The sequence below is a fragment of the Macrosteles quadrilineatus genome, unplaced genomic scaffold (genome assembly GCF_028750875.1).
Source record: "Macrosteles quadrilineatus isolate MER2022 unplaced genomic scaffold, UCM_ALF_1.0 Scaffold_8__2_contigs__length_117827958, whole genome shotgun sequence".
Lineage (NCBI taxonomy): Eukaryota > Metazoa > Arthropoda > Insecta > Hemiptera > Cicadellidae > Macrosteles > Macrosteles quadrilineatus.
The window spans coordinates 39176739-39188754 of record NW_026542601.1 but is presented as its reverse complement, the minus strand read 5'-3'; the positions used below and the strand labels follow the sequence as shown (position 1 = coordinate 39188754).

The 12016-nt window shown below is 31.9% G+C and overlaps 1 protein-coding gene across 1 annotated transcript; it reads right to left on the bottom strand.

Moving 5' to 3' along the window:
* Window positions 1–191: 191 nt before the first annotated feature.
* On the bottom strand, window positions 192–11579 carry LOC129001111 (cytoglobin-2-like). Its single transcript, XM_054428295.1, has 4 exons — window positions 11535–11579; window positions 2858–2955; window positions 1356–1584; window positions 192–845 (listed from the first exon to the last, which is right to left on the bottom strand). Exons 1-4 carry the CDS (start codon window positions 11535–11537, stop codon window positions 708–710), a joined length of 468 nt encoding a protein of 155 aa, XP_054284270.1. The 5' UTR covers window positions 11538–11579; the 3' UTR covers window positions 192–707.
* Window positions 11580–12016: the final 437 nt, after the last annotated feature.

The following is a 12016-nucleotide window of genomic DNA, read 5'->3' as shown; positions in this document are numbered from 1 at the left end:
CATAATGGAATAAGAAATCTTGACGGTTATTCTTTAATTTTACTGACAGATCATCATCATCGTTATTACTTATCTCTTAAAAAGTGGTGGCCTTTAAGTTTTTAAAGAACGATAAAAAAAAAATTGGTAAATAAACACACAATTTGAAACATTAAAATATTAAAAACTTTAATAACTTATAATAATTACAGTACAGATTGGCTGAGGTGTTTGGTTGCTTTTAATGATATTTTCATAATGTAAATGTCTTACTAACAATAAGTTAAAGTCTGAATACTAGATGCTTGAATATAATTGATAACAGAATTTTCAAAATGGATTTTTCATTACATCCTGATAAAACTACTAAAAGCTAAATGTATAATCCCCAAAAGAAAATAATTATTGTAAACACATGGTTCACATTATGTATTTTGAGGGAGAACGATTTTAAAATATTCATTTTTTTTCACAATTGAATAATTAATCTGTTGTCTGGCTGAATTGGACCTCTACATAAACAATAAGATAAATTAATACCTATTGTATACAAAACACATTTGTACATTTATAAACTCACAAGTTGTCACAATATAAATTTCTGATACAAAAATAAAATACTTAAACCTATAAATAATTTTATAATTAATAATTTCATGGTTCCACAAGCAAAGAACACTTTCTTTCTTATGACATAAAAACGTTCAAACACAGAGTTTCGAAAGTTTTTAACATTGGTTATCCAAGTGAGAAGAGATCTTATCAAACGCAACACCTAAGATCTTGTTCCAAGCTGATTCTACTTCCGATGTGAACTGTTCGGGCAACGTTTTCTTGAATGTGTCGATTATTATTTTGTGAAGAGCCTGAAACACAAAGGTAGTCATTAGTCATATTGGATTGGATACAGTACGAGCATAACCTCTAATTAAACTATCTATGCGAGTAAACTCAAGAGTATAATCATCCTTTTTGAAGAAATATGGTACAAACGTGTAAACCTACATTTATCGAAACAAGTTGGTGAACCAGCATGATCGGACTATGAAAACGGGATTTTATAGACGGTTTTACAGAGTAAACATTATTTTTTTCAATATTTGACCCACAAAACATAACATTTTTTAATTCCTCCCTAAACCATTTTATAGAGCTTAAACATCAAAATAGTTTACTAACTTGAAGCATTGTTGTACGCCTAACAACTACAGAAAAAAAAATATAAATTTAAATTCTTATGTTATTTTTTTGGAGAATAAATAAACTTGTAATTTGCTTGTTGGTTATATTTTGATCAAAATATGCATATTCAAATCACTGAATAAAGGGAATTGGTAATGCTCATGATTAAAATAATTGACACATCATAGATTTACCTCAAACTGTGCTCTGTGAAGATTTCTTTTCTTGTGGTTCACTCCTATAACCTTCAACTGTTCCGCAAGCTTTTCAGGATCATCGAGATTCTTCAGTAGTAAAGCAATAGATGGAAACAAAGCTGAGACCATGTGTTTCTTAAATCTTGCAGACTCGAAAATATCTTGGTCCGGAGAGGCTTTCATTCTTTCAAAGTATTTTATGTAGTCGGGGTACGCTGTGAATAGTCTGTAACAAGATAATATTCTTAACACTTAAAATGAGGTTTACATCACTTTTCAATGTTTTACGGAAGTTTACACATCTCGTCCTCAATATGTTTATGAACAATCTACGGTAACTCAGGCACATCTAATAAAACAAAAGGTCACCAGTGTGATCCTGAGATTTCAAACAGATTTGATGGTTTAAAACTGGGCCCAGCTGTCCTTGATCATGGGATTTTTAATAAATCTTGCTGGCTAAAGAGTAAAGAAACAGCTGGTCTTATACTTTGTTCACAATATTTAGGCGGTTTTAGGGGAAGAAATCTATCCTCTCCAACTGCCCATTACCTTTAAAATAATAGCTCAATAGTTGATTATGCAACAAACATTAAATACAAAAAGGAGTGGGGGCACTTCCCCCAAACCGCCTAAATATTGAGAACGAAATATAGTCAATAACAGCTACATGTGGCATCTCACTCCATTCTACCTTTATCTTTAGCTTTCAAGCCCAGTTACGATCTTAATGGATGATGATAATAATAATACTGACATAACTTAATTTAAGTTTTGTACTGACTCTTGATAGCACAATGTTTCAAAATACAGTAATTGTGTAATAATACAATACTAACTGACTCCAGACCAGTGAAACTTTAGATTTTAGACTAAAATGTTCTTAAGCCAAAAATGTAATTAAATAAAAAAGTGAAATTTACATTAAGGGAGAAGGGATGGATGCACAACTAACTTATCTGAGATAAGAGCTCCAGGAAGTTGAAGCACAAAAAGGGCACAACATAATAAACTATTTTGCCCCTGCAATCCCATTGTTAGGGATATTTCATATGGGGCTTCTTTAAAAGAAAGAAGTGACCCTTGCAGGTGCAAAATATCAAGTCTATTGGGTTGTGAACTTGTCTGTGTTTTTAACCAAGCCTAGTTTGTGTGATGTGCTATGAAAGATTATTACCCATCCACCTGCCTTTTGGGGGAAATCTTTTTTTTCTTGTGCCTCCAAAAACCTTAAACTACTTACACCCCTGGGCTCAGGTGGCGGAGTAAAAGTTGCAATTTGTATTTTTGGTGCAGCAGTTTTGTCAATGTAATCAGAAATCCACCATTATTGTTGCTTTGAATCCTACGAAGTTGCTTTCCCTTAAGTTTAATTTAGTTATCATTCACATAACCTCCACAATTGAGGTTGTGACTTTGTGAAATAGATAATTAAAATATCAAACAACCTCAAATTCAAGATGTTTTCCATCTTTGTTCTGATATTTTAAGATACTCACTCTCTGAACAGAATGTTGCCTACAGCTGCGTAGTCCTTTTCCACTAGTTGCCATAATTCTCTGGCCAATTGCTTGTCTCTCTCGCTTATTTCCGCTGCCTGCAAACACAATCGTTAACAAATGCGTAAATATCTGTAGATGAACTTTGACCCATTTTAACTAACAGTATTCTTAACTTGGAGAGGCTTTTTGAAAAATGTAAGGTCAGTTTGCAAATTTACACACTTAGACGAACATTTTGGTATATAATATGTGGGGTTGAATCTTAAAACAAAAAAGCCTTATTGTTCACAATGTTTCATGTAGCGTATTAATAATACAGATCACTCAATTCTCAGATGTTTACAGCAATAATCCTGGTGAGGAGAAGTTATAATAAAAATTTTGATGAATTCTACTTAAGTTTATTTATTCACAGTATAGATGTAATTGTGTTGACTGAATGCTGGCTTGGGGAGGGTGGGGTGGGAACTGGTTTGGAGGGGTTTGACCTGTTTCAGACTGACACACGAGGATAGGTTAGTTGCGCAATTGCTACCTACACTAATCCGGGTCCCGTAGAGTGGGTTATAATCCATTAGGTTATTTGCACATTTACGGCTTGAACAATAGATCTCTGAAATTATAAAGAGCAATGAAGCGTATCTAAAAGCCAATCAACCGAAATAATCCATAAAAAGAAGCTACTTCCGAATGAGTTAAAAAAAATGAAGTTAAAGTAGCATGTGCCAGTAGCGATTTCTCAAGTTTTTTACCAAAGCTGATGCAGATATTTTTTTCACCGATACTAGCAAGTAAAATCATTTTGAATTCAGTATGTACCATTTAACCATGTATAACTGTGTGTATGTATTATTGTCAGCATCTTATAACAAATTAAAAATATAAAACAAAACTAGTGCACCTGTGTTTCGAAATTGAGCAATTGTGTAGTACCGGTATTACAGAAGTTATATTAAAACTAGTAGTCATAATTTTCTATGAGTTTAAAAGACCCAACTAAAAGCGTAAGCAAATAATGGAAACTCACTCTGTTAACAACAGTTATAACAAACACGTCTTGTAAATATTTTATCCTATTCCAGAAGCTGACCTTGTTTTTAGTGTTTTCAAAAAATGATTCCCTTCTTACCCATTGCCACATATAGTTATACTTATTACAAATTGCAGTCATTTAAAAAAAAGCGATACAAATTGTTAACTTTACTCAAGTACTACTTGATATCCTACCAACTGCCACGCCAACTGTCACACCAACTGTCTGTCACAATTTCATTTGCTTCGAGTTTCGATTGAAATTCTTTTGGTTGGTTACTACTGAGAAATTGATGTTTCCCATAACTGTAAATGCGAAGCTCTTAAGCTCATTTTACAATACGACACACATTTTCAAAGTGGGCTCTTTAAAATGACACAAAATCAAAGATGTCAAAATGTCAAATCAAAAAGTATCTTGTGTAATGGCTTTATGTTTTACCCTCCCTGTTGCAGCAAAACTAAGTACTTGTTAAACTAATTCTATTTAAATGGGGAATAATGTGATATTTTTAAGGAGACATTTTAGTGTAAATCCAATCAGGCAAAAGGAAAATCGCTTAGTCTGCAGGTTTGCTGTGGCGAGGTATTTTTTTATAACTATAATGGCTTATTAAAAAAAAAATTGTTTGATTAAAACATATCCTTAAATAAGCACTGTAAAATTTTCTCAGTAACCAACAACCGAAAAAAAAACACTTCAAAATTATTTGTTTAAAAGCTTTTTAAAATGGTGACAAATAGGAACATTTTATGTTTTGGGCTAAAAATGAAAAAAAAACAATTTTACCTCATGAAACCTCGTTTCCATAAACCGATCATGCGGGTTTGTGAACTCATTGAAGTTTATTCTGCCATAATATATATTCAAGATGAATTTCATCAAAATCAGACAAAAATCACTCAAATTATTGTGTTAATGAACTATATATTTCTAGTTGACGAGGTCTATTGTAACTTTGTTATTTAACAACCAATAAAGATTTAAAAAGATTAAGATTAAACAATTAGGATGTTTAGGGAATCAAGTATTGAGTTGAAAAATCTATCAAGTGTGGGTTGTAAGTCACAAATGTGTAATTTTTTTAGAGGTTGGCAGCCTCTTGTATCTTGCATTTACCCATCCACATGGAACACAGAGGCCTGGCCTGTGCGTGGAACGTATACAGCAGAGCAAGGGGTGGGCCGCTACAGTAGGAAGGTGAACTGTACTCGTACTGATAAAAAGTAGAGGCAGGTACCCGGATCCGAACCCACGACATCGCTGCCTTGGGCCTGAAGTCTGTGGCACTAACGACTCATTTCTACTGTTAGAGTTGTTTTTAATAATGTGACAGTAATTAATTGGTCATGATTCTTTTCGAGACGAACTCGTTTATTTTTATCTGATACCCTTAATTCTGTATTATGTTTTGTTATCTATTGAGTACTCTAATTGTGTTTTATTATTATTTTATTTATTGTATAAAAAATGTTAATTTCTGTTGTGCTACATGTTTTTTAAAGACTCATATTCATTTTAGAAGGCAAAGATTGTGTCAACCAAACAGACGGTTGTTATCAACCATTGTTTCAAAGTGTTATGTTTTTGGATGTACATATTACCTTATCGTTTAATAAAGCACTTACTCATTTCATGTTCCTCAAAGTCATAAGAATGTATGTTAAATCTATGATACAAAGATGCAATTAAAAACTCTGAGGGAAAGAAAATAATTATCAACCGTTGAAAGAAACAATAGTTTGAAATTGCAATAGCAGTTTACCATAATTATACTCCATTCCCAACATTTAGGTGATTTTATGGGAAGAAATCTACTTATTTACTTAGAAATCCACTTCAAAACGTCAATCAGCAGCAAAATATAAGCAAAACAAGTAGTGAGGGAACTTTCCCTTAACCCCCCTAAATTTTGTGAACGGACTATAATCTATGTCAGTATATTGTCTCTGTTAGTTAATACATTTTTAACGGTTTATTATTAATTTGGAGGATTTTATCCATTGACAATTTTTAAACCTTGTAATAAACTTTGTACTAGGGGAAAAGGATTACACCAATGTAAGCGCACATAAAAGAGGAAATCCTCCAAACATGCTAGATTGTATTTGAGCCAGCAAGTGTTCATTTTTAAAAGTCATCTTCAATCAACTGATTGGTTCTGCCACTTAAAGTAGCTCATCTACAAAGGTTAACTGGATGTCTTCATTTGTCTCTGTTTGTCTGTACGCTGATGATAAATTATTCAACTTTTCATAATCTTTTGGTGTCATTGTAAAATGAAATTTACTTGCCATTTCATTGCCATTATCACAAATGGATTATGTATCAACCTGTATACGGTACTGCTAAGAAATTGTGATTGGAAACTTTTATTGGAGGCTTATGAAAGTCTGCAACCAATCAAATTTACAGACCTTATTCGTGTGGTATTTTTCAGTGGTGTTTGTAAGTTTGAAATTTTGGATGATAAATTAGCTGTACCCAGCCAATTTATTATTGCTACCGATGAGTGCTCGCGTAGCAATCAAAAGGTCGCCTGTTCGATCCAGAAAAAGTTAGTACCTTTTTGATGGTAAGAAACCCGGACCCAGCTATTTCTGATTATGGGGCTTTAAATAAATGATCCTGGCTAATGAAACAGATCTTAGTCAATAACAAAGCTACACAGAACATCTCACGTCTCACACCCATTCCACACTCATATTTGAGGTTAAAATAAGCAACTAGGTGGCATCCCCATCTCAAGTGATTAATAATTAATAATTGAAATTCATAGTATTTTCTCAAAGATCTTATTTTAATTTCAAATCTCTGGTGCGGAGTCAATACCGTCACTGACTTGATTTTAATTTGGGCACATTTTGTTTCTATAACTGTATTTTCCATTACTAAATGGTTCAATTTAAAAAATATTTTTTAATGATCAGAAAGTAAATGTAATATGTCTAATATTGACCCGTGACTCAGAGAAGTTTGATTTATCAATACAGATAACCTTTAAAGCCTGACGTTAAGTTTCCTAGTATAAACAAATCAGTAATCAATGGCACAAAATTATTGTAAAGATGAAATATCAAATATCCCATGTATTTTTTTGACATTGGTTTGCTTATGCGAGTATTAAAGTAGTTAAGTAATGCAATAGTATGTACAAAATAAAATAACTTGTTAATTTATTTATCTTTACTTTGTGCTTAGCCATCATAATGATCCTATTACATACATTAACTTAAGAGAAAACAAATAAATACGTAATAGTAATAGTAATGGTTTATAATGATTCTATTTTACATTTAATTGACATTTCTGTCACCTTATAATTGTAAAATCAACAGACACAGTGGATAATAGGATGTAAATACAAATGCAACGATGCTTTAAAAATTGTATCTACATTAAGTTTAGTATATCCAACAAAATAAAACCACACATAGTAAAAGGGAAGAGTTATTTTTATGTCAGTAATTTGTTTAAACATTATCTTTACTATTGCATTTTACATGATAAGAATGAATTATTAGTGAAGAATGAGTCATAAACATGGTCTTGTTTCTAAAGAACTAATTTATCTTAACAAACAGTTCCTCCAAAATTGAAATGTAGAAGTTGACTTTGAACAATTTAAATTTCATCGTCAACCTTTTTGTCAGATAACATAATTAATTCATAGCCCAATGACAAATGGCATATAGGTCTGGAAACGATCTCTCTTGGAATCTAACCAGCGACCTTCATCTTATTATGTTTGCGGGTATTGTGTAAAAAGCAGAGTGTTCAACTTTTGTATTGTTTACTACCATATTAAATGATACTACAGATTTGTTATACAGGATGTCCCTAAGTAACAAAATTTAGGTATAAGCATTGACTATTAGGATGACTATCTAGGATAATAATAGTCAAAGGTATAAGTTAATATTCAACAAAATTAAGAATAACATTAAAAAAACACGTTTGCGAGATATCCACAATTTTGTTTTAGTGTTTTAAAGATGTACCTTAAAACAATTTTTAAATACCCCTATGAAATTAGGTGTACAATTTTTTTGAAGTCATAAAGCTGTTTAATGAAAAAATAATCATGAATTAATTCTTTCCAATTTCAAAATGGTGGCTATTTAAATTTTTTAAAGCGTAATTACCAAGAAATAATTGAATTTATAAAATAAATTATAGTGTAATTGAATTTATAAAAGAAATTATAGAACACTTTTATTTAAAATCCAAAATTTCCTATCAAACGACACCTAGTGCTCTTGGTATCTATATAAATAAAATTAGAGTTTTGTCTGTACATTGCTTAGAATAATGAACTTTTTGGTTATTTTTACATTTCATAGGTCAGAGAAACCGAATCAAACCTTATCTCAATTTCTGTCTGTCTGTCTGTCTGTCTGTCTGTCTGTCTATCTGTCATTCTCTTGGTAACGCTAAAATACGCACTTTATTACAACTACTCCTCAATAACTATAGCACTGTCCCGCCTGAAACTTATTTTCCAAATACTATACATATATGAGATGGTTTTAGACGTATTTCATCGAATATGAGACAGTTAGATATTTAACAGTAAACCCTTGAAAATCAAGTTTTTGTCGATTTTTGACGTGGAATTTCTGGAAGCCCATGTTAACCTTATGAGAAATGAAATTATTGAATCTTAACAGCTGTTTCAATTAAACAAGTTGGTTCTGTTCTGTGATGTTCAATAGCATTAAAGTTACAAGGATTACCAACAGGGTGCAGCACTAGCACTATTATTTCTTTTACATTTATGACAACAGCTAATTTGCAACCTGGAGGCGAGTGAGCGTAGCGAACGAGCTAACCTGAAGGCAAGTGAGCGTAGCGAACGAGCTAACCTGAAGAAAAGTGAGCGCAGCGAACGAGCTCCAACATACAGGTGAGTGAGCGTAGCGAACGAACTTCAACCAGGACGTGATTGAGCCATGCAAACGAGATCAGATAGTAAAAATAAAAGTAAGCCTACCGTTATAGGATCGACCGGCAGACACAGAGGTAATTTAACCTTTTATTGATTGTCATACCGATCCGGAACAACAAAAAACAACATAAAATGAAGCTATGTATAATAGTTTGGCCAGCATATCTTAAAATATGCAAACCAACTGCTGTTCGTTATATAAGAAGGTTTCAACTGAATATTATAAGATCCCCGTGCGTAGAACGGGTACACAGCTAGTTTTTTCATAAAATCAGCCTTTTTCAGTAATTCAAGTTATAAAGATTGAAATGACGGCATTAAGAAAAAAATATTTTCAATTATTATTATTTTCTTTAATAGTTTATGACATCATAATATTTTATACCAAGTTTTATAAATCTATATTTAAGATGTAAATATAAAAATGCGGATACTTAGCTATAAAGGAATTTTTGGAAAGAACGTTATGCCTGATTTTTGTTTAATTTGACCCAATAAACCTATTCATACATTTTTTGTACTTGCTTACGGGACACCCTGTATAAGCTACATAACCAAATTTAATATCATCAATTCATGAAACAACAAAAATCAAATTTGTCTGATAACCTGTAAACATGTCACAGTAAAAAGGTTTTAAACTTTTAAATTTGTGTGAAGATCCATATTGTGTTAAACGTTGTGTTGCCATTGAGTGGGCAATTATCCACAACTGATAATATCGCCATCAATATTCTAAATATAACACTCGTATGATAACAATAACAATAGTTGATAAATTACACAAATAAACACGTGAATTTGTCCTAAGTGTAAAAATACTTATGGCGTTTTCATGTTATTAATACCCCCACCGCAGCAAACATGCAAACCAGGCGAATTTCCATTTGCCTGATCGGATTTTCACTCAAATATATCCATGAACATTTTAGATATATTCCCTATTTAAATAACAATTAGGCTTAATGAGTACCAACTTAAGGTAGCTGCTCCAAGAAATTTAAAAACGCGTATTTTAGTTAAATTGTAATTGCTTTGTATGAAATAAATTAAATATATTCACAGACAAAAAACTACAAGAGTTAACTTTTCCTCTATAAGAAAACACAGAAATAACAAATTCGCTTCAAAAACCAAATTGTTTGTTTCCCTCTACAAAACGGCTTAAAAAAATTGCGAAATGTTATGTTTTGAGGGTAGAAAAAAAATAATTTTACCCTATTAAACTCTGTCCCCATGTCTGATGACGCTGGTTTGCATACTCGTTCGAATAAACTTTGTTTTACACGTTTGTACCAAATGTCATCATAATCGGATGATTTTTTTTACTTATCGTGCTAACTGACACGTGAATATTTCAATAAATAAATAATTATATTTGTATATGAATTTAAACGGATGGTGTTTTTGGTCTTTGGGGGCATGAAAACGAAAAAGTGAAGCGGTCCCGGGTCTAGGTCTTACCATGATACCTACGGTAATAACTTATTCCGTACCTATTTGGGAGATTCGCTAAAATTAAGTAACAAGGATATAAAATTAAACACTCCAAAAATCTTCATGTTTTGTCTAACTCCGAATTTTCATAAGATACTTCCAAGTTGTTTGGTTTTGTTATAAATTTATTACTTTACTAGGATAAATTGTTATTCATAACACTTTGTTTCTTGACTAACTATTTACATATCATGCACGTTTAATCTGCAATGGGATGAAAAGAAGTATTATGCCTACCGTACAATAAAAGCAGGTTTAAGGTAATTACCCTTTTATGCAAAAATCTCGTATTTATAAGATTTTATAGTGAATATTATTCATATATAACTTAGTAATAAGCGGCAACGAACTGTACACGATACTGGTTCGGCTTTTTAAAATAATACACAAAATAAATCAATAATAGAAATATCTCATCATTTTAAAGTCATAACACACCTAATTTATATTACCTATATTAATCTAAATTACAAGTTACGAAAGCACAACTTAGCTTTATTTCAAACCCTAGTTCCGTTTACACTCTTGCAAAAGTAAAAAAATCAAATAATGTACGACTTATGAAATTACTTGTATTAAGAACGGTTTGTTGCGAATTTTTAAAATATAGGTCATACTAAATAAACTGAAGCCATTAATTTTTTTCACGTTTCTGTAAAGAAATTAAAAAAAATAATGGGCTTATCATGCATCCCTGTATATCACCAACTTAATTAAACATCGCATCAACATAGAAGTATTTTTTAAGATATCAAACATCAACTCTTACAAACAATATTAAATTACAAGTAGTAGGAGTATACAATAGAAAATGTGGTCACCAACCTTGAAATACCCCAAAAGGAAACACCCCACTTAAATAACATTTTGTTTATTTACACATTTTACTCCATTAAAAAAAATCTTTTTCGTATCCCATGGGAAATGTTTGGAAAAATTAATGAAAACACGCATTAACCTAACCACATAAATATTGACTAAACAAACTGATACAAATAATTATCTTACGTTAAACACTATTTCCCTCTAAACATAATTAAACCCACACAATATTTTCATCCATAAAATTTGTTTCTAAACACAAGAGCTCCATAAAACATACCTCTTCCTATAAATATGTTAAATTAAAATGTTTAATTTTTTGGCTCACACTTCGAATCACTTAGTTTAGACTGGATCAAATTTATACAACTCACCATGGTGTTGAATGCTCGCACGCAAATGCACGTAGTCAATTGCCACTAACTCGTCCTTCGCCCCCCCCCCCACCAACCCCTCCCACTACATCGGATTTGATTTAATACTATCAAAGACTCTTGAAGATGATAGACTGTCAAAGGCGCTTACCACTTGGCGGGAAGACTTGGTTCTTGGCGGGAAAGTTCTGAAGAGGAATTACGCTCGTTACCGCTGAGGTTTGATTGAAGGATTAATTCCGTAATTGGAGAAAGTATTTCGGGTGGTTTACTTCTTGTTGTATTGTTTTTACTTTTTCCTCATATATGAAAAAATATGGGAAAAAGTATTGTTGTCGTAAAAATTGTTGAATCTGAGTTTTGAGTGTAGACATCTGTTTTTGGTCCCTCTCTTTTGGAGCCTAAAAATGTTATTTTGTGAAGTCTGTATGGGTGACTTTGTGTGTGTGCTACAGAGCTACAGAATACACCTGTGATATGAT

Excerpts from the sequence above, each read along its gene's own strand:
- LOC129001111 (XM_054428295.1), bottom strand. Across the intron at positions 1,585-2,857 it reads GGCAACATTCTGTTCAGAGA|ACTATTCACAGCGTACCCCG; the intron begins GTGAGTATCTTA and ends ATCTTGTTACAG. Across the intron at positions 846-1,355 it reads TTCACAGAGCACAGTTTGAG|GCTCTTCACAAAATAATAAT; the intron begins GTAAATCTATGA and ends TTTGTGTTTCAG.